The sequence below is a fragment of the Mycteria americana genome, chromosome 6, assembly GCF_035582795.1.
Source record: "Mycteria americana isolate JAX WOST 10 ecotype Jacksonville Zoo and Gardens chromosome 6, USCA_MyAme_1.0, whole genome shotgun sequence".
Lineage (NCBI taxonomy): Eukaryota > Metazoa > Chordata > Aves > Ciconiiformes > Ciconiidae > Mycteria > Mycteria americana.
The window spans coordinates 69,658,231-69,682,905 of NC_134370.1; the positions used below are offsets into that span (position 1 = coordinate 69,658,231).

Here is a 24,675-nt window from a genome sequence, read left to right on the forward strand (position 1 = left end):
TGTCTGTATTTGATTAACTCTCGGGCTGGAGTTTCTGTAATGTGTTTAAAATGTTTGGCCTGCTGTCGATGCCGAAACAGTTAACATTCATCCGATTTAATAACTTGCAGCTGCAGAAGGCATATGGCTGGGTGTTTACAGGAGGTGTCGTGGCAATAACCAGGTTCAGCCTGCCCAGAGGAAGGGAAGCAGGCTGCTTCGCACGGGGACTCCACCAGCTCGGTCGCGGTGCTGGGGCAGAGATGAGCTGGTGGGCTTTGTTGTACGGCTAAAGGGCTGTCATGCCTAAAACCTAATTTTCAGAGGTTTTTATTTTCCCCCTTTGGACGGTAAGTAAGCTCGGTAACTTCTGAAGGATGCTGGGGGAGGGAAATAGGGTGGAGGTGGTGAAAAATCTCCCTTTGGAGAGGTAGCAGTTGCCTGAATTTCATGAAAGGTGAGACTTGGTGAGCTGTAGTTATGTTACCATGGTATCCATAAATTACTCCAGTGTGAGTGCTTGTAAGTATTGGTGGTGAATTAGTCTGGGTAAGGTGGTGGGTGAGAACAGGTCTGCATGCTATTAGCCTAACTATTTGTTTTTCTGTGAGAAGTATGTTAATGTCCTTCTTTTGTATATTGTATATAATTATCCATGCTGTAAGCATGAGCTCGGTAGCACAAAAGAGGCAGGATTTTTAACCTGTTGTCCTTGCATAGAGGCTTTGGGATGCTAGATAAAATACACGTCTTAAACTGAAGCTTGGCTTTCCGTGGGACTGATTTTCAAGTAGAAGTTTCTCCTCGTGTTAAATTTAGTGATTATTTTTTGTGCTTAAACAGTTTCTTTACTGGTTGTGGTATATCTTGCTGTGTGCAACTTCAGGAAACCTAATTCAAAAGGAGAGATGCCAAAACTGGAAGGTAGAAAATCTTGTCTGGGGTTTCCAGTGTGCCTCTTGTGTTACAGCTGAAAGATAAAAGCTCTTTTGGAGCTGCTATCCCAGACATGTGATTTCAAAGCATTTCAAAATGATTAAAGGAAACTTTAAACTTCTGCCCAATAATTAATACATGCTGTTCTTGTGTGTTTAATCTGAAATTGGTAAGTTTTATTTTTCAGGCTTTTGCTGCTGAATTTGTTCAGCTCGGGGTGAGTACTCCTGTGAATCTGCCGAGGTTTATTTCAGAACTTGATGTACAAACGTCAAGCCTGCACGGGTGTATGTGAGCTGTCATTTCCAATTACTTTGTGCAGCAGGACTGTCTTGGGCACAGAATGTCTTAAATTCTCTTGTTACTTTTGAATGAGCAGAAAAGAGCATCTGTTTTAGCAATTAAAATCTTCTGTCAGAAGCAGGAAATGAATTTTTAACTGGCCAGACAAACTTGTTTGGAAATTAAGGTGGTGTTTTGCAAAAAAGCATCCATTTTGTGTTACTGCACTGTGCCTTTCTATCCTTTGTGCAGCTGGAGTAAAAAACAAACACACTGAATCCCTTGTGGTGTTTTTTTTATCAGTTGCTTCAAATGTTCACTCTTCTATCGCTTGCTATATTCTCCAAGTCTACTCCTGAATTGTTTGACTTGTCAAACTCATCATCCTTCCCAGACTTTTTCAAGCTTAACTGATCGTAGAATATGCTTTTTATTAACATCGAGGCAATAGAATCTGGGAGAATACCTCCTGTTTAGCAGGGGAATAAAGTTTTGCTGCCAGGTTTTAAATATATTTCCTCTTAAACATGCTTAGCAATCTGCTTATGTGAGCATCATGAGTTTTTAAATTTAAAGTGGAGTGGTTTTTTTTTTTTTCTTTAGGATAAAAGTAGTTGAAGATGTGAATTGTGAGGGACAGATGAAATTAAGCTGCAGAAGCACTGATGGCAATCTACAAAGCTTTAATGTGTTAATGTAGTCTAGGCATTATACATATTTAGAAGCAGTCTAGATTGAATCCTGGAGAAAAAGCAGAGTTATTCATAGACTCCTGTCTTGATCGTGCTTTCCTGTAAGTGATGGATGGTATGAAACAGTGGTTTGAAGGAGATGCTAAAAATTATTTTGCTGCTGTTAGAACTGTATCGGATATTAATTGCCCCCAAGTTCAGTATTGGTTTAAAAAAATAAAGGGGAGGGTGGTAGATGAAAGAATGATGTTTGCAAAATTTCCTAGCTTTTTGTAGACCTTTTTTTTGCCTTCATGAATTATTCAAATGTTCACGTTTGGTATATTGCTGTATTTAATATGTTTTAAATGACATTGCATCAGTTAATATGGTGAAGGAGAAGATCTGGGTGGACTGATAATTAATCTGCCAGGGGGAACAGCAGCAGAGAAGCTATTGACATAGATTGAACAGTTTATTTTATACAAAGAGGGAGCATTTTAGCATCCACTAAAAGAGTATTTTGATAGAGCGGGACTGAGAAGCTTTCTGGAGCCAGTGTGTCTATTCTAGCACGTTGCCTTGACCCTGGCTGGAGCCTCTGGATGCCCTGCAATATAAAGTAATAATTTATAGACTGTCAGTGGGGTTGAAAGAGAATAAAGAGTGAATGCATTGAATTTCTAGATGAAAAAGGGAGCCTGTAGCAGCCAGAAGAAAATAGGTTAGTATTAATTTTATTTTTATGCTTGAATATTGAACAGCTGTTGGACAGAAACTTCAGGAGAATACTCTTCCTGGCAATGGGGTGTGTGGGGGTGTGTGGGTACAACTTCTTCTTGAAGAAACTTTTACAGTATTGGTGACAACAGAACGTTTTGCCTGCGTGTTCACTCGTCTCACCCACTACTAGAGACACCAGGTTACTACAGGCAGGAGCAACCCACTGGCCGCACCCTCCCAGTAAATGTGCCCGTGGATACCAGGTCGTGTCTTCGACTTCTGCATCAGTCTGTCTTTTCATGTCACATCTCCAGGTCAATATTGCCTTTCCAAAGCAGCAAGGGCATTCTAGATTAATTTTGGAGGCTGATGACCTTCTGTGAAGTCTTCTCATCCTTGTTGACAGCCCCAATTCATGTTTCCAGAGCTGGTTGTTAAATTAGCTTTTTCTGTAATAATTCTGTGATGGCTTCTTATGCTACTTGTGCTTCAGCAGTAACTGTTCAGCTGTAATAATTAGGATGAAGTCTTTCTAGGTTGCTTGATCTATCCTATATTTAAATAACAGTCTGTGCATCTAGGGCACCTGCTGAAGTTTAACATACCCTCTATCTCCCCCGGTAAAACACAGGTGGCCTTTAGACTGCAGAGGAGCTTTAACCTTTTTGTTTTCTATTTCTGCTTTGTGTTAATTAAGATTTTGGCTAACCTTTAACTAGCAGCATCTGAAAAACTGTTATTTCAGAAGGTTGTTCTGAACTCCACTCAAACAAGGGGATGTTTCAGTCCTGTGACCGTCCCGGCGCTGGTGCTTCCGTGCAGCCACCTCCCAGCTCATCGGGCACTTCTGGGATCTGATGCACCATGGCTGGGTGGAAGGAGATCGTTGCAGCGAGCCTGTTAATTGCTTCTCGAGTGACCTAGTTCCCTTGCTGGAAACAGATGCGTAAGCTTTCCCTTCCTCCTCCGTATTTTATGATTGTGGTGAAGTCTAGATTGGCACATCCAGAGCCACTTCCCCAGCGGGGTGGTTTTGTGTTTGTTTGTTTTTTTTCCAAAGGACCAGCTTCTGTTTGGAAATTTCCACAAGCTCGGTGTATTTTGTGTCGTTTCCCCGCGGAGGTGAGACGGGCTGTGCCCAAGCGCACTTTTCTGTAGGTACTGTGGAAATGTCACATCACCATATTTTATTACCCTAATGTGGGAATTTGTTTCTCCAAGCAGATGGCAAAAAGGTGGTTTGGTTAATTTGTACCTACTTGAAATAAGTCACTAAATGTGCGTTAAACCACTCATTTATTAGGCCAGAGTATATTAGCGGTGGATAAGCGGTGATGTTCGATTACAAGCTCAAAAACACTGAGGAACTGGGCAGGTATCTGCAACTAAAACAAAACCAGACAAAATATTAAACTGACTTACAGCTGTTGGAGCCTGCAAATAATCGGCCTTTACAAAGGAGAGTGATGGCTGTCGGAGAAGTTTGCCTCACCAAGAATTTTTCTGGTAAATTCAACATTTCTCCCATAAAAATCTCTCTTGTGCTGTTTGCTAGCAGACTTGGCTTGTAGGGTAACATCCATCTGACGGTCACTGAGATGATACCAGGTGCATGCTCGCCTTTATTTGCCCAGTTGGGCACGGTTACGTGCTGCACCCAGCCTAGTATTAGTCGTGTGTCATCGGAAAAAGATCTGCCATTGCAGTCAAAAACTGGTCTTTCAACCATGTCCTTCCCCGAAGGTGAAACTATTTTTTTTTTCTTCTTGGAGAAATACACCTTGCAGAAGGGGTAAAATCACTTAATAGTTAACTAACACTAATTACTAATTCTGTGAAGCCTGCAACAAAATAGTGTTTGTTTTCTGCCCAACATTTTGGGCTTTGTGAAGTGTGGTCTTTCATAAACATGTGCTTCTTCTTGTGCTTTAGTAGGTACCAGGTGCAGCAGAGATGCTTGTTAAATTCTGCCACTGTGTTCTCATTGCCCGAGGAGTTAATAATGCTCTGGGCATCCTGACGGGAGGAGCTCCCGCACTTGCTGCAGCTGCAAATCTTCCTTTATCTTCCTGCTGTTCCCGCTTTGGCAGAGTGTCTCTGAGCATCGCCAAGCAGTATAAATCGAAGTGAAACTGGCCCAGTAGCCAGCTGAAGGCTGGGAAATGTTGCCATGCCTTCTCCGAGAGTATCTTGGAGTTGTGTAAGCAGTTTCTCAATGGCAAGGGTTATATCTAATGGAACAAAAGGAAGCTGAGCTAACAAGAATAGCAAAAGGGAAAAAAAAGTATTTCTCGGTCGTGTGTATTAACAAGGCTATCAAAGCTGATAACCTGATGTGGCCAAATCAAGTTGTTGAGAGTAGCTCTTGCTGCAGCCTCTAGCAGCAGGTCTGGGGCAGCTCGATGGTGAGCCCAAACAGCTGGGGCATGCCCAGGCTGCAACTGGGCATGGGGGACCTGCCATCAACTGGGCACCTTCCTTCAGGAGTGAGGACCTCAGTAACTCCAGACGTTGATATTGGGGAGGGGGGGATATCCATCCGTCTTCTCTTTGGCAAAGGGCTCCTTAAATTCGACAAGAGAGTAGCACGACTTCCTGGTACTGCGAGGAAATGTTCTTGACGCAGAGTATTTTAGTACGTTTGTTGCATTATGAGGTTTCCATTAGTGCCAACTAATTACGTGGACCATGTTGCATTTGAGTTGCAGTTACATTGACCGATGTACAATAATTAGCTTTAATACATATTTCCGTGTGTAGGGGAGATTTAATTGCTTGCTGGTTTTTTGACAAAGATATTGCTATTTTCCATAATTAGGTTTCCCCTGTCTTCTGCAAGTGACTCTCAAGAACTAGCACCCACTCAAATAGGAAGATACAGCCACCGACAATTTCTTTGAGATGAATATGGCATTAGCATTCTCTCTGGCAGCTTTGCTAATGGCATTTTGTACATCTTGCTCACAAGCAAATACTTTGTCTTCGCATCCATCTAACAACATTAAGCCTTACAAGCGCGTTTCCTGTAATGCAGTGCTATCTCCAGCTAAAATGGAAATGCTTTTGGATCAAACTCGTTGGTCTGCAGTAACGTACATTAATGGAGGTAGCCTGCTTACACATCTTGATGCTTGTGGTTAACAAATTTTATATCAATCCACATGTTTTCTGTGGAGAGGGACGGCACGGCAGCCCACAGCCCTGTCTGCCTCTGGCTGTACAATGTGGTGAGAAGACTGAATTGATGTCTTCTCCTCTGAAGTATAGGGAACCTACCTGCTTTGCATCATGCCCAGCAGCCAGTGGTGTCAGCAATGCAACGGGCAGACGTCACCAGTAGTTTTAGCTTTTCGTGCCTTTCCTCAGTATCTTCCAGGCACCATCTTTTCTGAAAATTATCAGCAACGCTAGGAAAGAAGTCAAAAACGCTCTATTTGCATTATTAGTCAATGCTTATAATGCGTAGAATAGGAACGCTTATAATGCGTAAAATAAAAATGCTTATATATGCATAGAATACTAAATGCTTACGTTTCCGCTTAAAATGTTTACTTTGAAAATTCTTTTTGTTTAAATTTTCAGTAAAGCTGCTAGCACAGAAATGCTATGAATCACTTTATCCTGTCTGTATATGCAGTCTCTTGCTGCAATGCATATTGCTGAATGTGTTCAGCATAAACAGTATAATCAGCGAAACTATTGTTAATGTTTAATTGCTAACTGGATCTTTGCATGTTCGCAGAATTTTTTGGCAATGCCATTGCCAGTTGCTCAAAAGAAAAACTCCCACAAAGAACCCACTTGCGAGTAAATTATGCTTGCAGTGCTACATTTGTCAGTGGCAGACCTATCATTAATAGTACAAACTTTTAAAAATAACTAAGATGCAACAATAAAGCCCCAACAAATATTAAATACATACGAAATAACTTGTTATAAAATTTCCGATAATGCTTTGAAGTGTATTGCTAATAAACCATTTTTACAGTGGCGTGATGAGTTCCATCTGTAGAGTGATTTAAGTGTCTTCATCTTAATAGCTCTTTTGCCTGTAGCGGTGTTATATGGTCAAGATTAATGATGAGGTATAATATCATTGTCAGGCTCAACACATTTTTCTTGATAGATTTTCATTAGATTAACGACCTCATTGTAGGATAGACACAACTTGTCCATAAAGCAATCGTTATGTTTGTGTATAGATAGATTGATAAAGCTCTCCTCCCTTCATGGTTGTTCTCCTCCTTCTTTCACCTCTGCATTTCTCGTGTTCATCATCTTGCAAGTTGGCGAGCAGGGAACCAGGATGAGCTGGTGCTGTGCACGCTTTCACCGTGGTCAGTCTTCTCAAGGATTGAAGTTTTCCTCTCTGCATTCAGTGGAGAGTAAGGTTTTGAGGTTGGCTTGTGCCGTTTCCGAATACCCTTGTCTGAATTTCCTATTTGTGGAACTGAGCTGAGTGTCTGAACTATAAGGACGTTCATAAAGTCTCTAAAAGGGAACCTGTTGAGTGAATTTTCATCAAGTGGAGATCTCCTTAAGCTTGTTGAGTGCTGGAGGCTTCATTCTGAATATATTTAGCTGAGGTTAAACAGTTTATATTTTCTTGTATTTCTGGTAAAGATATTTTCATTTTGGTAAAAGCTCTTCCTCCAAAGAGGCAAATTATTCAAATCTTAAAACACCTAAAATTCAACCTCTCTAACTATTTGCAGAATGGCTAGAGTATACTCTAGAATATCTTCTAGTGACCTGAGCGTCTATAATTTTTGCTGTTCTGGGATGTGGTGAATAGTGCCAGTTGTTTGCTGTGAATCAGCAGGAGTTAACATAAAACACTATCGTCAGAGGGTTGAACCAACATATTAAAATATTCTACTGCCAGTTTAAAACTGGAAATACTATCTTTTTCTGAAATCTGTGCAGCAAACCCAGATATTTATAATAACGACGTAAAAACAGGTAAAAGTAGTGTAGTTTGTATTTAGATGAGCACTTTAGGAACTGCTGCTGCAAAATGTACTCTTTCTTGCTTTAACAATAAAAGGGCTTCTAGGAAATCTAAATAAAAGTATTTCGATCAGGAGGTAATATTTGATTGACTCATCTCCTCTTCTTCCCTGCTTCCTCTGTCCCTGAGTTGCATGTTTCGTGGTTTAGAATAGACGGTGTGGAGAGGAGAGAGAAGGTCAGTGCTCGTTGGGTAACTGGATTGCCTGGGAACCTTCCTGTGTCAGTGTTTCCTGTTCAGTTCAAGTATTTGTAACTTGTGTCTTTGCTGTGGAGAATATGCTCTGAGTGGGTTTTAAGTTTCTGCCCCAGTGTCTTAACACAACACTTTTTGCCATTGGAAAACGTGTGGTTTTGAGGGGGAAAAAAAAAGCATCAGTTTAGTCAGACACCTCACTGGCTACAAGTCACGCTTGGAAGGTCAAGGGTGCTGACCTGGAGTTAAGAATAGGAGTGTCCTTGGAACTGGGTTCATCTTCAGAATGATTGTGAAAGGGTTTTGGGCTGGCTTGGGTTTTTTTGCTTGCAAACAGAATTTTTGCATATGCTGCTCGTCTCAGAGATACTTCGTAATGAAGGAATTCTGAACTGTATTGGACTTACTTCAATTTTAGGCTGTTCTTAAAGCTTCTTGAAGTTTGCTTTGCTTCTCCCCAAAATAGCTAACTTGATTACATCCTTCCTGTTTGTTCCCTCTTACTTTGAAATCTTCCTTGCTATTAAGCTTGTGGTAGTGATGCTGCCTACCTTTGTGGGGGAGAGGAGGCCCTGGGCTTGTTGATGTTTCACAGCAGTTTATTTAAAATAGAAAAATCGACTCCTACTTCTGCAGAGCAGAACTTGCCTTGGAAAAAAACAGGTAAACCACGAAACTGAGTTTCTTTTAGCAACAGGAATGGATGCATGAAGTGGTGATGATTTAACCTGTTTTGGAAAAGAGGATAATATTTTCCTGCTGGTTCTGACTTGCTGTCCCAATGCATTATACGCGTGTGTTTGTATGAATACATATTCATACATTATTTATTGACATGGGAGAGGTTGGTAGTTTATGGTCCATTAGATTCAGTCTCAGAGTAGTGATCAAAGACCACACATCTATCACAAATCATTCCCTTTTACCTGAACTGCCGGGGGAGACGGAGGGAATTGTAGCCTGTTTTTGCAGGAAAACAACTGAATAAGACAACTGCCTTTATCCTGCGTGTTTCATGTTAATAGCTATTTTTTCATAACTGGAATTCTCTAAGAAGTAGTAGGTAAATCTTGGGATTCTGAGGATTTACATTGTGCAGCTTCTGTGAAAATGTCCCCGTCTTCCAAGGATATTGAATGCGTCTTTGCTGATTTAAACGGGGCTACTCAAAGTATTTGGTGTAAGTATCAAGGTCTAATTTAACTCTTCTGCCTGGCTGACAGGGAGCTAGGAGGACTTTGTCTGCCGCAGCTCTGGGCCGGTGCCTGCCTGGGTTTCAGCAGGAATACCGGTTATGTGGCTACAGCCGCCGACACCTCGATTCCCCGCTGGGGCCAGGGAATTGCTTGCAGGCTTCAGGCAGCGACTGTCGTACAGGCACGTGGTAAAAAATTTGCAATCCAGAAGTGAAACTGTGTTCTTCCTGAAGCCTGTAGCAAAACTCCTGTAGGTTAATTTGTGTAAAATAAGATGCAAGAAGAGAGTAGAAGAAAAAAATTGGGGCTTGGGGAGGTGGTGCAGAGAAAAGTCAGGAAGCAAAGATGCTTAGCTGAACGCCGTCGTTGCTGTAGGGGCACCGCAGCATCCTTGGGCACAAGAGTCTTTACTCGATGGCTGAATGATGTTTAGTCTGTCCTCCTAGCGCTGAAGGTATTAAGCCCCGCAATCCCAGCCGAACAGCAGCTCCAAAAGCCCCATCCCACGTTTTTTTAATGTGGAAATCCAACTGGGAGTATTGCTGGGGGGCCTGCAGTTAATCCAATCAAACTAAGAGCCCGTAGAGGAAATAGAAACCATCGTGTAGCCGCAGACCAAAATCAGTCTGTGCTTGTTAGGATCGAGGTTATTGCACCGCCAGTTATTTCCCTTGAAACACATGAAGTATCTGTTGTCCGTGTCTTTTGTTTAATGATATTGCTAGACACTGCGGTTGACGCTAGGGTTTTTTGCATGAGACTGATCCCAAGAAGAAAAGCAGGAAGATTATGTTGTCAAGAGCAATAAGTTCGGGTTGCAGCTTTCTATTCTGTGGGTTGCTCAGTATTTAGAGGTTGAAGAAATTTGAGTGCCACTTCTTAAAGAATAGCGAGTATCCTGTTATAAGATTATAATTCGGTGTGTTGCAACAAGAACAACAGCTAAAATCTATCTTGAGAAGTGGAGCCAAAGAACATGATTAGAGACTCCCTCTGGATTAACATTGACTGTAAATCCGCATTTGGAGCTGAGCATTGTCTCTTCGTAAATTCTTTTGTTTCCTGAACGTGAGAAACTGCAGTCAAGACATCTTCAGTCCTGTAATTATTGAGGTGGAAGCGGGGAGGAGTCTTAGTTACAGAGGCTAATGGAGAACAGAGTTTCATAAGGAAGAACTGTTGTGTAGAGTCGGGATATTTGTGTAAGTTTATGATTTCTGGGCTTTAAGAACTAGTTTTATTGCTATGACTTAACTGATCCAGCACTGACTACAGTTAGTGCATAGAGGGCGAGGTGCGATGGGAGGGACTGTGTGAACTTCATTGAGATGATACTCATCTTTCATAGCAAGCCGAGGACTTTGCATGTAGGCAAAGAGCTGCCTCCTGCACGGGAACGTTATCAAAAGCCTTTTCTATCCAAATGGAAATTACGCAAGCCTCCTCTTCTGAATCTATTGTGAATCCAAGGAGTTTGGAGTGATTTCATCTATTTTTCTAGCCTGTGAGAAGCAATTCAGTGCAGCTGTCCCTCCGAGGGATCGAGGTCCGGTGCGTGGGAGGGTGCGTGGCTGCCTGCCCTGGGAATCCCCGCGGGAGGGCTGTCGGTGCGCTGCCGGGTGGCATTGCGCCCTGCACGGAGGAGAAACTGTCAGTCCCCTCCTTGCAGGGGTCTCCAGGACCCCCTGAGGGCAGCCACTGGGGAGAGCAAAATCCAAACCCACCTCATCCCAGCAGAAGGGGAGTGGTCCCTCTCCTAATTGCGAGAAGGTGGCAGGAGGCAGCAAAATCAGGCTCTGTATTGTGCTCCCACAGAAGTGAGAGATAGGTACGTGGCATATGTGCGCTAGCAGGGCAAGTCAGAAGAGGCTTGATGTCCAGAGACAGACCAGTAGAAAATATTTGATGCTTTGGGAACTGCTTGCTCACTTCCATCTCTTATGTTCCAGGGTATCCAGATGAAGCCAAAACTTTTTTTTTTTTTTTTTTAAAGGCTAAAGCTCTTTCCTTTTTCAGAATTGAATTACTGTGTCTGGAGGTTGAGCTAGAGAAGGCAAACTTGCTTCAGAAGAGAGTTTGAGAGTTTAATAGACCGTTAGGACTTTTTTTATTGGTGCGAGTTAACCTAATTCTAAAACACAAACTGGAAGGATGTAGCCACCAGAATGTACGCAGGCCTTTTTTTGCCACAGTACAAAAAGATACTTTACAAGCTTCCACTTCAAGCTGTTAGACAAACTGAATAGAGCCATTATTGTAACATCTATCCTCCATTAACTGCTTCTAAATGTGGTAAAGCACAGTGAAATTTTTTTTTTTTCTTATTTCAATACAATTATTACCACTTTACTAGTGAATGACATGAAAAAGGAGTTTCTGTAGGGGATGCGTGGATACACTTCTGTAAGGCTACCTCTCCTAAGGACAAACCACTTAAACTTGCTGAAGTCCCATTAGACTGGGATGAAATTAAACTGAAACTCAGCTGCTCCAGGAAATGACATAGATATTCCATTAAAAAAACTAACCAAAAAAACAACTTTGATTGTAACCACTGGTTTCGATATCAAAGCACTGGAGCAGAGCGTGTGTGTGTAGAGATGTGGAATGGATGAGACCTGGCCTTGAAGAGGGCGGCGGGGACCGTGCCTTCACAAAATGGTGCTGTGGATCTGTCCCTGCTGCTGCTCTCTCAATTGTCTGTGTCCTCCTGGAGTGGGACCCAAAACGGGTCGGTGTTCTGGCTGCATCTGCAAAAACGCTGAGCAAAGCAGAAGGGTTACTTCATGTATTGCAACTTGTCAACCGTTTCCACGTGTATACCCGTCCCGTTGTGATTTTTATTTTGATGACAGCCTGCTGGAGTTTCATTTGCAATGCAGTATAGCCTCTAGGTACTTTAAAAAGCAAAACCAAACCAAAAAAACCCTAAAGCCATCCTGTTTAGTGGGACAACTTCTGTCTTCTCATTGTGCAGTTGGTTAGTCCTGTCTGAATAACTTGCATTTGTTGAATTTTTCTTTTCCAGACCACTTTCTTAGTTTATGAAGCATCCTGTTTTCCACTGTCCTTGCAATGCTGTCCTAGCTTTGCAGATTTACTGGATGATGGAGCCAACAATCACTGTTAATAGAAAACATTGAACAGAAACAGGGAAGTCCCGCAGACCATGCTCTGTGCTCTTCCACGTGATGCTTTAGCTGGTGATCTCCAGGAGCCGTCGCTTCCCTGGGCCCTTCTGCACCCACCGGCTGGAGCAGCCGCTGGTGCGCGGCGTCCGTCCTTGCCTCGCCTGCGCAAATGCCGCGTGTTCGTCTCGTTTGATGCAACTCGGTGTTGCTGCTCTCTGTCCAATAACACACACCATTGGGACTTGTTCCTGGTGGGGTGGAGCTGCTTCTTAGGCTTGTTTGTGTTTGGTTTAAAAAGTGTAGGTTTAAATCATGGATGAAATACACCTGTCTACAAATATTAGAAGAACTGAGATCCTGGTGCTTAAAATATTGGGGTAGAATGCTTGTAAAATGTGAATTTATTTTTCAAGCAGGCATAGGCGTAAAAAAGTCACAAAAATGAAGAATTTGGCACTATGGTAGAGTTTGAACGTCTGGTATTTCCTGCTGTCTTTAAGAGTGAAGTCTGTCGTTTGCTCCAACTGGCAAAACTATTTAAACTTAGACGTGGCCTTCCCGAATAGAGCTGGAGAATAGATAGGCATATGGTATCCCCCAGCCAGGTCCCTGCGTTCGATCTCCGATCCTGCATTGTGGCTCTGGTCCCCCTGAATAAGGAGTCTGAAGATTTTGCAATTCTGTTTCTTACAAAGAAAAGCTGTCTTGACTGATCTACTTCAAATTATATTTTGTTTGCTAGAATTTTAAAGCTCCAAATCCTGCCAAGCCTGTGTTAGGTTCTGTGTTGGACATCCGAGTCTGTAATAATTGTAGGTATGCATCCCAGTTTTGTTGGAAGTGAAGAAGGAATCTCAGAAATGAGCAGAACACAGGAGCCACGGACAAAAATATTCCATCTCTCCCCATGCAACAGTTCTTTTTACTGACCTGCGTCTCTTCCTGGAGAGAGAAGTCTTCTCTGAAAACCTTTCATCTCTTCTCTGCAGTTGTTCTGACCTTTCCTTTCACTAGGAAATTTTTTTTGTTTGTTTATTGGATGTTTAATGGTAATCACCTCCTGTACTTCAAAATAAATAATTCACTGTCATAGCTGTATAGAATAATTCACGGCCAAAGCAGTTTGCTATCAAGTAGCTTTCAGCATGTTTTTACAGAATCACAGAATCACAGAATCACAGAATGTGATTTAGATCGCTTCAAATTTTATTCTGCCCTCCTTTTTCATCAACTCTTCTAAGGAGCTGAAAAGTAGGATGAAAAAAGGTAAAATAAAAGGATATCTCTTATCTTATGCCTTATTACATGCCTATAGGCATTCATGGGCTGTATTCTAAAAAACAGAATTGAAGTTACTGTTGTGCCTTATGTAAAAGCTAGCTCAGCCTTTGTGGTGAACTTCAATAAAAACAGGATTTGTACGTTATCTTGGTCTCCCCAGTACCCAGCGCTGCTGCCTCCGAGTAATCTCTGGCGTGCTGAATATGAAAAAATCTAGAAACAGAAGGTTTCCAAACACGTTTGCCAGGGTTAATGCCAGAGTCTAAACACAAACTCTGCTGGGACTGACTGTTATTTGGAGAATGAAGTGCCAGACAGAGCTTGATTTGAAGGATTAGGAGAGGGAAACTCGGCACCTCTCCCCAGAAATAGACGTCTCGTGGATTGGAGACCCCGCTGCCGGGTGTTTGCTCTTCTGCCTCGACCCTGTTCCCCATTATCTACAGCTCGGACACTGTTAACCTGGTGCGTATATTTTCATGTACAGATCCTTAGAAAGCGATAGTTTAGGAGTGGGGCCGTGCACAGGCACTGCTTTATTTCAGCATCAGACGTTCCTGGTGCCCATCCGCGTTGGTTTATGCAGCCGGGCTGTGTCTAAGCTGGGCTGTGTCTAAGCCGGGCTGTAAAACCCAGAGGTGGCCATTCCCAAGGTCTCTGCCCTCTCTATTTGTTGTTCAAACCAGCATGTATGGAAAAACTTTATGCTTTATGTTGCTGCTGAGCTTGTGTTTACCAATATCGAGGTTCAGCCACTACTAATATGTTACAGGATGTACTTTGAGGAAAAGTATTTTCAGTGGGTTTTTTCGAAGTGAGCACTATGAGAAAACACCCGTGAAAGCAATTATAATCAAAGCTTCAAAACTTCCTGGCAAAATCCCTTTAATAAAGTTGTGAAGTGACATTGCTTATTGTTGCCCAGGTCATTCTCTTTAGAAATATTTAGTTGAAGCAGCAAAATTTCGCTGAAACCTTTAATTCTGCAATTGAGTAACTACCATCAGTAACCCCTTCCCGGAGAACCATCTGTACAGAGCACCAGGGTTTGCTAAGCTCAGAAAATGAGGCATTTTTCTCCAGTTCCTCTAACTTAAACCAGGTTTTATTTATTTCTCTGCTATAAGCAGTGTTACTTCCTTAACCTCTGCTTGTTGTGAGTACAGTTGTGAATAATTAATGCCAGTAATAAACTGTAAACATCAGTGAACCAAAACTGTGGGGTTTGGGGCTTCCCGGAGGTTTGAGCTTTCCGGGGAGCACTTAGAAGCAGTGCATGAGGGAGCTGCTAATGCGTGTACTGCTGTGACGCTGGCTCCTGCAGCGCTGTCGTCTGTCCATCGCTTACTGGAAGGCAAGGCATGATTAACTGCAGAAATTACCTGAAGCTCGCTAGCGATTGCCAAACAAAAACATGCTCTCGTGAAGATGTCGGACCGTGTCTTCAAAGTTCATCTGCTCGATAGGAACTGCGTGTAATTTTTAGGGCGAGGTGTGCGTGCTCTCCAAAGCCTCGTGCCCGCGCCTTTTAAATGGTGGCAGTGTTCAGACTAGAAGGGTTCTTCTATTTTTATTTGAAGGCCGCACGCGAGCAGGCATGCCAAATACTTGCCAGCTGTCCGAGTTTTAATTTGGAGCATGCTTTGTATTGAATTCTTGTCGGCGTTGTAATGAGTTGGCAGCAGAAGTGCCTGCATCTCTGTCCGCTCGGTTACTGTCTGCGAAACCCTGTCGGGAAAGAGAACGCTGCTCCGCCTTTCCCACTAAAATGCACGTTGCATATCAGGCTGCTTAATAGCAGGAAGAAAACGATGATGTTCTAAATAATGGGGATTTTTTAGTGGAAACTCCTAGAGGGAACCTGGTAGGGAAGAAATGAAAAGCACAAAGCAAGCTTGGGGCTTTCTGGGCAGCAAGAAGAGTCAACAGGTCTAACACGGTTGGGGTCACTGAGCTGTGCTGCCTCTGTTGGCACCGGGGTAAAAGATTTTCCTTTTCTGTTCATGTCAAAGGTCTCCCAGAGCATATGCTGAGAGCAAAACAGAGAAACACATTTTTTCCAGAATGAAGGAAGCTCGTGCTGCTTTGGCTGCTCAATACTTACAGCCATTATTTCCCAATTCATTAGGAAAGCAAAGGAGACGGAGAGCTCAACTGCGAGCTGGCTCGGTGTCATGCCTGAGTGACAGTGTCATGTCATTTGGTGAAAGAATTTAGTTGCAGGCTGTAGTTGCTAACGTGTACGTAACTGCATGAGACAACTTTCAAGCATTTCTGATAAGCCAGTAAAATGTAAAGTGATAGTGAAAAAATCTTTTGATCCTAGGTTATGTGTTCACTTTCCATTAATTTCCAGGGAAAACACATCCGCTTGTGGAATCGGCAGGAGCGATGCCCTGCGCCAGCAGCCAGGCAGCTCCTCGGGTCTGGCGGAGAGGGGGTTTTCTGATGTTGCCCTCTCTTTTCAAAAAGGAGGGAGACCCGGCTTCAGGCTTTGCATTTTAGTTCATCCAGTGTATGTTTTCAGCAGAGACAGGTGACTTCCTGCAACTGGATCGGGGTAGCCGTGTGTGACGTGCAGAACTTGTCTTGCAGCGGGCAATAATATCGGGCTGGGTAAAAGAAGACACGGCTTTTTTGTTTTGTTAAAGCTGCTTTGTTAAGCACAGAGTTGATGCTACTATTTAAGTTCTGTTGCTGTAAGCTATAGACACGCTAAGATACATAAACCTCATGGTGCACGGCTAGGTGCTTTGTCCTGCGTTGTTGTAGTCTGTGCACCTTAAACGCTGGGGGGTTTTTTTGTATGATTCATAAATCCAGCCTAGAATTAGGTTGGAAATCCTGGATCTGTGGCTTGAAAAGCAGGTTGGTTGGTTGTGGGTTTTTTTTCTCTAAACTTTCCTCTAGGTGGGTAGGTTTGATAGCTGTTCACCATGCCATGAAGAGGGAAGCAGGAGGGGAAAACTCTGCTTTTTTTGTCTTGCCAACCTTAAAGATGTACGTGCATAATGTTGAGCTGTAGAAAGGGATTTCCAAAGTAGATATGTTCTGACTTTTTAGGGCTAAATAGACCATGAGTTACGTGGCTTATCTTCTCTCTAGTGGCACGATCAAAATTTAAATTACTGCCGCTGTACTGGATCAGTCCTTGCATTAAAGGAATTTGGCTTTACATGCTGGCCTCCAGCAGAGAGCTCAGATCCGAGTAATGAGTTTCCAGAGAGCCGTGCGGCTGGGGTGGCAGAGACTTCACCCGGGCGCGCCTGTCCCCTCTCCTGTCCCCTCTGTCCCCCATGGCACGTGCGCTGGGACGCCTGCGCCTTCAGTTCAACGCCGGGCTGAACGTTATCCATCTACTTAGGAAGCGTGTGCTATGTTACTGTTTAAATGTGTTATCTTTCTTTTCCTTATAATTTGACTATTCCTTGGCTGTGGCTTAAACATAAAATGCCTTCCCACCTTTAAGGTAAAGGTTATAATGGTTTAACCAGCTGGCAGGTACTGCGGGCTTTCTGTCAGCAAGGTTGTCTTAGGACATAAATCGGCATATGGGTCCATTAGAGATAGTGCTGCCAAAAACACGCGTCGTCTTTACATGTTAGCACATTTGCACAATTATTCTGCGCAACAGAGCTGGTACGTGGGTGTTTGGGGATATGGTGTGTTGTGAGGATCACAGCTGTAATTGTAGCTGTTAAATGTTCTGTATCACACTGATTCCAATAAGCAGTTAAAGTAACTTTTGGACAAAAATCACTTCTGAGCTCAAATGCTTGTATTTTGGGAAAGGCAACGAGTTGCAGTGAAAACCATAGTGCTGTTCAGCGAGAGCAGGTACCCGCACTTCCCTAACACACACGTGCGAGAGAACTGCTGCCAGGGCAGAGTGGGGATGGGGATTTATATTCATTTAAAATTTTGCCCTTTTTAGATTGGAGGGCTGAAGCATCACCCCTGGGTGCCCCGCTCCCGGGGACACGCCAGCTACTGCAGGGTGGGGAGCCAGGAACTTGGGGAGAGTGAGGAGTGAGGAAGGACATGTGCTCGCTCTTACTTTCTTGATGTGAAGTCTGCTTTTTCTTCTTCAGGGCTGTGATCAGATGTCTCATTATGAGGGAGTTACTAATGATCCAGAGGAACAAAACAATCCAATTGCTTGTTCTTGCCAGCCAGGCTGCACGGTGGGATGGAGTAGATGATATGTCTGTGTCCACAAAGTAGCAAATGCTGCCTGCGGTCGCCTTATTTAGATGGTTTTTGCTTGCTCTGAATGATTAATCCACAGCGAGACCTTTTCTGACAGTCCACTCATCGCATGTCACCAAACAGCACTGTAAAGAAAAAGGTGTAAGGAAGGGGCTTCCCCTATTTGCTTTGTTGTTGTGTTTTTACTTTATGAAGACAAATAGTTGAAATGACACATTTTACATTGTTCTAGGAAGGCAATAACATGTTGCCGAGCAGAAAAACTAGCAGCTCTAACGCCTGTGCCCGGCAGTGCAAGCAGAGCACATACCTGTGCTAGGTCCTGTAAGTTCCACACAGTTGGCAGTTGCAGTTATTTTTCCCCATAGGTCCCAGGATCGCAGTAAAGCAGAACCGACAGTTCAGTTACTGCTTAAAGCTGCTAAACCCCACCCGGCTCGCTGGGGTTGTTCAGTGGGAGCTCCTCGGCCCCCGACCCGATCCCCGCAGAAGCCTGAGCCGATGGCTGCCTATGCTGCCCTGCTTCCCCTCCCAGCTGGCGTTTCCTCAGCAGTCGGATACGCTGTCAGGAAGGTAAAGCTAATTGAAAAGCAATTTGAGTTGAACGTGGTAGCAGCAGCATCCAGGAGAGGCCGGTCACGGCCATAGCTAGTGCCGTCCAGAGTACGGCTGCGGAAAGGGACTGGGGTGCTGTAAAACCAGCGATGCGGTGGGTTCTCCGTTCCTGCCTGAAGACAGAGCCCAGCACCATGAAATAACGTTGCGAGGCTCCTCCTGAGAGCCTTGTTACAGCCCTTAATGCTGCTGTCTTGAGACTTGCTCAGGCATTGCTTTCTAAGCCTAAACGTAAGGGAGACAGATGAAATGGTTTCATCTTTTGCTTCATTAACCTGTGTAGTAACAATATAATACTTGATAGCTTGGAAAGAGGCAGTGTAATGCCTCTGTAAGCAGCAGCTAGATTTTGGAGTTATTGTTTGTGCCATTAGTGAGGGGTTTAATAGCTTAATCCATCTGGAAAGCAAGTAGATTTATTAGACTGTACAATAAATGGGCTCATAATTGCAGCAGCAGTCCCTACTAACTGGTTTTCCTGATTATGGCATAAAAGTATGATATACAAGTAACTTCATCTTCAAAGTTTTGTAGTGGTTTTCTGCACTAGGTTTACTAGAAAAACAAAGGCACCTTGGTATCTCTTTGGTGCCTGAGAGCCTTTGCCGTGGCTGGGACTGGCCAGCTGGTCCGAATGCCATATGGGCTGAGCAGCTGTGCAAAGAAATACGGATAAACCCATCGCTTGCCGTGCAGGCCAAGGGAACACCCTCCTAGCATCTTAGAAGGAATATTTTTGTCTATCTATTTTAGAATACAGTTATTCTTTGAGCTATACTAGATCTTTTAAAATTAATGCAGGCTGATGGATGCTTTTCAAAGTGTGCAGCATATGCAGGAGTCGAGAAAGAAGACCAGTGCTTGCTTTGTAGGACCAACGTAAACAGATCGTGTGTTTTCTCTTGACTATATCAACGCGCCTCCTTCGAGTTGTGCGTCTTACTGTGGATTCATAGGAAAGTCGAGGCTGCAGGGGACGTCTGGAGATCATCTAGCCCCACCTCCTGTTGAAAGCAGGGCTTAGACTAGGTTATCCAGGGCCTTGTCGAGTCTTGAAGCAACTTGTCTACTTCATTGCAACGAAGCGTGTGAGTTTTTTCCAATTTTACAATTTTTTTTTTTCCAGTTTTAGATCATAAAACATTCCTGATCGCGTAACAGTCAAAGGGCTGCGTGACGCTATTTCCCCACACAAGAGCAGGATTTTAGTTCACTCTAATTTGTGTTAACTGTCTTGAGTGCAGAGAAGCGTACGTCTGTCCGGAGGGCAGGAGAAGACGGCTGTCCCGCAGGGGAGCGGGGCCAGGGTTGGGTGCAGTCACTCCCTACGCGTCTCAAAGCAGCAGCTAAACCTGCTTGAAAACCTTGCATGGATACCAGCACTGAATGTGCCCGATGCAGAAATTAAATGCAAATCTCAGTTTCTAATAAGACATTATAACGTTGGCATCCATAGAAAAATACTTTGACGTTTTGAATTAACTATTATATAGCCACAAACTTTGCTGATGCTTAATAATAGATGTGTTGATACAAATAAAACTGTATTAGACTTTAATTTGACTGGAAAACTGTAGGATAAGCTGCTGGATACGGCTTTTTCACTTTACATTTCAGATCCTCTCTGTCTGATGATCCACAGATGAAGCAGTGAGGATTAGGTAGTAAATCTGTGCTAAAGAGCCAGTGCGGAGGCTGGTAGTCTAGATTCAGTTATGGTAGATACATTCGTTTCTGTTTGTACAGTCTTGTAATTTCCTAGCACTTAAGGAAAAAAACAAGCAATCTTGACAAGGCGCTATGTATTAAAACACTAACTGAGTACAGGCTCTGTGCAAATCAAGTATAAATAAAATATTAGAAGCTAGGCTTGTCTGTTGCAACCAGCTTGCCCAGGTTAGCACTCTGATAAATTGTACGTATCGCCAGAACATTTTTAATGGCTTTCCTCAATGCGTAACACCTCCAGGTCCAGTGTTTTGCAGAACAGTCCTAGTTTGTATGCGTAGTGGGGAAGCAGCTGCATAATGAAGCAGATGATAGGAAGTAAGTCCAAGGAGCCAACACAAGCAGATTGAGGACGCAGGTAAAACATGTTTGGGAAATGCGGAGCTGTCAGGAAGTTAGATGATTTCTAAATATCACATTTTAAGACATAAGTAAGCTTTGGCAAAGGATCTGAAATTTTGATGTCATTACAGTTATTGAAAGAATTTTCCACCGTTACTGAAAACAATTCCTGAGTTCTTTGTTTTTTCTATTATAGAACATTGTAATGACTAGCCTAAATAGTATTTTGCTGTGTGTAATTAACAGGAAATGGGGAAAAATTCTGTCTGAGGTTTGTGTGTAACTGAGTATAACTTTTAGGTCTGGGTATATATTGAAGTTCTAGTCTTGTTGCTTTATTTTGTTAAATTGTGCGGCGTATCTTTTCTTTAAATATTGAATTTAACGTATCTCAGATTGGCAGTCACTGTTCAGGGTTGTTTTTTTTTTCTCTGTACTAAATAGCTTAGTCTGGCATAGAGGCTTCAAAGTAAATAGGTAGCTTATCGCTATTCAGCAGAAATCCCTGGTCTTAAGTAAAAATACTGTCTGTCTTCCTACCGAGCAAACACGGAGCTGGTGTGTTAGGCTATTTGGAGACCTCCGAGACTCAGCGGGCAATTTACTTTTGATTATTGTTTAAATACAGAGAATTTAAATGCGAATGCTTTAACTTGCTGCCAACAGTGTTCTTGGGGAATGTACTTTGTGATGTGGTTTCTTGAGTCCTTAGTTATTTGTTCAGGAAGACGTCTAGTATTTTTAACCAGCTCAAAACACTTTGTGCTCTTTGCTCGTGTGAGTAGGGTGGTCGCAGAACCGTGGAAGTCGGGCTCTTGCTGCACGTGATGCATCCTCTGGGGCTTTTAATTCGAGTTAAATGCAAGTCATCTCTCTTGGTTGGAGAATCATTGATCTGGTTTATTAAAAGCTGATCCACGCAACGTGAGCAAAAAAAATGACGGCACTGAAGTAGCCACCGGCAGCTCATATCGCATGCTGATCTGAAAGCGCAGTTTGTATTTGTGTCACCCAGGTGAAATGGGCATAATGGTTAAAAATGAATACAAGCAGGTGGGCTTTTATTCCTTATTCCTGTCTGCATTCATCCTGCTGTCCGCTGTCACCGCAGTGTCACCAGTAACCTGCACAGACAGGACCGTGGGGAGCTGTGAGAAAGCTTTAAATAATTCTTGCCTCTAGCCTGGGTAAAATGCATCAGCCCTTATGCAAAGTGTCATGTCCAGTGTCAGCACGTGACGCTGCTTTAATAGTCTTTCTTTTTTTAACTCTGTGTGCCAGTGAGACTTGAAAAACACCTGAAGATGAGGTTTTTTGGAAGGGCTCTGGGGAGGATCGTTCTGCTGCTTCGGGGTCCTCCTGGCAGCAGTCTTCCCGTTCCACTTGAAATACGTTCAGGTTGTGGAAGCCCAGACCCTCGGTGCAAGCGCTGGACATAAAATGCTCTCGTGGGCGGATGGGCAGCAGCAGCACTGAAATCTCGCTCCTCTGCAAAAACTGAATCTCACTTTCTGAAACAAGATTGGGATGGTAAGTCCGAGGATTGCTGCCGGTTACTTGCTTCCAGACCACGTGGTTCAAAACAAAGACAACAAAAAACACTTCTTCAAATACATTAGCAGCAAAAGGAGAGGTAAGGAGAATCTCCAGCCCCTAGTAGATGGGGGAGGAAACACAGTGACCAAGGATGAGGAAAAGGCTGAGGTACTTAATGCCTTCTTTGCCTCAGTCTTTATTAGCAGGGCCGAATGTTCTATGGGTACCCAGCCCCTGGAGTTGGAAGATAGGGATGGGGACCAGAATGGAGCCCCCATAATCCAGGGGGAAATGGTGAGTGACCTGCTGCACCACTTAGACACTCACAAGTCTATGGGGCCTGATGAGATCCACCCGAGAGTGTTGAAGGAGCTGGCAGATGTGCTCACCAAGCCCCTTTCCATCATTTACCAGCAGTCCTGGCTAACTGGGGAAGTCCCTGCTGACTGGAGATTAGCGAATGTGACACCCATCTTCAAGAAGGGCCGGAAGGAGGACCCGGGGAACTACAGGCCTGTCAGCCTGACCCCAGTGCGGGGGAAGGTTACAGAGCAGATCACCTTGAGTGCCATCACGCAGCACATACAGGACAACCAGGCGATCAGGCCCAGCCAGCATGGGTTCAGGAAAGGCAGGTCCTGCTTGACCAACCTGATCTCCTTCTATGACAAGGTGACCCGCCTAGTGGATGAGGGAAAGGCTGTGGATGTTGTCTATCTAGACTTCAGTAAAGCCTTTGACACGGTTTCCCACAGCATTCTCCTGGAGAAACTGGCTGCTCATGGCTTGGACGGGTGTACCCTTCGCTGGGTAAAGAACTGGCTGGACGGCCAGGCCCAAAGAGTGGTGGTGAATGGAGTTTACTCCGGTTGGCGGCTGGTCACAAGTGGTGTTCCCCAGGGCTCTGTGTTGGGGCCAGTCCTGTTTAATATCTTTATCAATGATCTGGACGAAGGGATCGAGTGCACTCTCAGTAAGTTTGCAGGTGACACCAAGTTGTGTGGGAGTGTTGATCTGCTGGAGGGTAGGCAGGCTCTGCAGAGGGACCTGGACAGGCTGGATCGATGGGCTGGGGCCAATTGTATGAGGTTTAACAAGGCCAAGTGCAAGGTCCTGCACTTGGGCCACAGCAACCCCATGCAACGCTACAGGCTTGGGGAAGAGTGGCTGGAAAGCTGCCTGGCAGAGAAGGACCTGGGGGTGTTTGTTGACAGCCGGCTGAATATGAGCCAGCAGTGTGCCCAGGTGGCCAAGAAGGCCAATGGCATCCTGGCTTGTATCAAAAATAGCGTGGCCAGCAGGACTAGGGCAGTGATCGTGCCCCTGTACTCGGCACTGGTGAGGCCGCACCTTGAATGCTGTGTTCAGTTTTGGGCCCCCCACTACAAGAGAGACATTGAGGGGCTGGAGCGTGTCCAGAGAAGGGCAACGGAGCTGGGGAAGGGTCTGGAGCAGAAGTCTTATGAGGAGCGGCTGAGGGAGCTGGGACTGTTTAGCCTGGAGAAAAGGAGGCTGAGGGGAGACCTCATCGCTCTCTACAACTACCTGAAAGGAGGTTGTAGAGAGGTGGGGGTCGGTCTCTTCTCCCAGGTAACAAGTGATAGGACGAGATGAAATGGCCTCAAGTTGCACCAGGGGAGGTTTAGACTGGATATTAGGAAATTTTTCTTCACCGAGAGGGTTATCAAGCATTGGAACAGACTGCCCAGGGAAGTGGTTGAGTTGCCATCCCTGGAGGTATTTAAAGGACGTTTGGATGAGGTACTTAGAGACATGGTGTAGTGGTGGTTTTGGCAGTGTTAGGTTTATGGTTGGACTCGATGATCTTAAAGGTCTTTTCCAACCTATATGATTCTGTGATTCTGTGATTCTGTGAAAACAAATTCACCACATCGCATTGATTAAGACTAGGAAAGCAGAAGTGCTTTTTGGAGTGCATCCTCCCTTCCCTCCCTCCCGGGAGGCACAGACGGTGCTTCCCAGCCTGGGGAGCTGCATCTTCCCACCTAGAAAATACCCCAAGGTCTTCCTGTGCCGGAGAGTATCGCTTACAAACACAACCGTGTGCAAAACGACTGCAGTATTGCCTGCTGGGTTTACAAGTGGCCTAAATCGATGGTTATATCCAGGAGACAAGCCTCCTTTGAAGCTGAGCAATGACAAGTGAAGCACTGGGGATGGTTCCTGTGCCGAGTGTTTCTGCCTGGGACTTGGTGGCCGTCCTCTTCTTCGCCTGCCCATCACACCCTGCTCTCCCACAAAGCATGTCCAGTGTTTCTGTTGCTGGTTTTATGAGCTTTCAGCAGGAAAAGAAATTGCATTTTGCTCTTGTGTAAGGGCCATGAAAAGGCAAACTAAGTTAATTATCTTATCTCTGTTTTGAAAATGCAAGATGAAAATGAATTTGTCTTAAATGCATCCATCTCCGCTGCACTTGTGAAGGAGCGCGGGGGATCAAACCTATTCCTGCTCACACTGAAGTAAGCTACAAATGACGGGGATCCAACAGCAGCACTAGTTTTTGGGGCTGGGAGGACAACATGCTAGCAGAGATCTGTTAAAACAGCTTAAACCGGGAATGGCTGATCTTTCAGGAAAAAGCCCTTCAATAAAAACCCCACAAGTTACCCAGAAGCAGCAGGGATCTTGCTTTTCCGAGGAACCACGGCTTCTTTGCTTCGCCTTTTCGAAGGGTTTACTAAAGAAGTTACCATTCTCCTGTTTCTAGATTTTATTCTTCTTTTTGCTTTTCCTTTTTCCTTCCAGAGTTGTTCAGACTAATACAAGGGCTGCCCTGGTTCCTGGATGTTTGGTGTTTTATGTAGAGCACTGGGACGGTG

At 44.1% G+C, this 24,675-nt stretch overlaps 1 protein-coding gene across 23 annotated transcripts in view; it reads left to right on the forward strand.

Moving 5' to 3' along the window:
- The window catches only part of GLCE (glucuronic acid epimerase), a 57,401-nt gene that overhangs the window by 17,551 nt on the left and 15,175 nt on the right, over positions 1-24,675 (forward strand). For 15 of the 23 annotated variants that reach the window (XR_012776317.1, XR_012776319.1, XR_012776316.1 and 12 more), the window contains exon 3: positions 3,337-3,537. The exons of 5 other annotated variants lie outside the window; for them this stretch is intronic. Coding sequence is in view for 6 of the 18 variants with exons in the window: in XM_075506433.1 (XP_075362548.1) it covers positions 3,449-3,537 (89 nt within the window). In the remaining 12 variants the exon portion in view is untranslated. Of the gene's footprint in view, positions 1-110; positions 330-3,336; positions 3,538-24,675 lie in introns of all 23 variants that reach the window. 3 more of the 23 variants (XM_075506443.1, XM_075506444.1, XM_075506445.1) reach the window with 1 other exon arrangement.